Consider the following 258-nt stretch of genomic DNA (forward strand, 5'->3'; position numbering starts at 1 on the left):
CGCACATCATGAAGTCGGCGCAGGCCGAGAGGTGGGGCGGGCTTGGGGCCGGCCGGGCTTCGGGCGGGGGGACACGACGGTACCTCCGCGGATTGCCCTCGCCCGGGAGCGATGGGGAGCCTCCGCGGGGCTGGGACCTCACTCCCTGAGAGCGAGGGGTTTGAGGCGCCGTGTCGCCTTGCGCAAGAAATAAATGACGTTCGCTGGGCGGGAGAGACGCTCTTTATTCTAGTGGCTCCGCGGGGGGGGGGGGGCCCC

At 70.5% G+C, this 258-nt stretch overlaps 1 protein-coding gene across 1 annotated transcript in view; it reads left to right on the forward strand.

Moving 5' to 3' along the window:
* Positions 1–5: 5 nt before the first annotated feature.
* The window catches only part of TIPRL (TOR signaling pathway regulator), a gene marked incomplete at its 5' end in the record, with an annotated part of 8,280 nt that continues 8,027 nt past the window's right edge, over positions 6–258 (forward strand). The window contains one exon of the mRNA XM_010289052.1: positions 6–31. Within this exon, the coding sequence (XP_010287354.1) occupies positions 6–31 (26 nt within the window). The remainder of the gene's footprint in view (positions 32–258) is intronic.

This window comes from Phaethon lepturus, unplaced genomic scaffold, assembly GCF_000687285.1.
Source record: "Phaethon lepturus isolate BGI_N335 unplaced genomic scaffold, ASM68728v1 scaffold16516, whole genome shotgun sequence".
Taxonomy (NCBI): Eukaryota; Metazoa; Chordata; class Aves; order Phaethontiformes; family Phaethontidae; genus Phaethon; species Phaethon lepturus.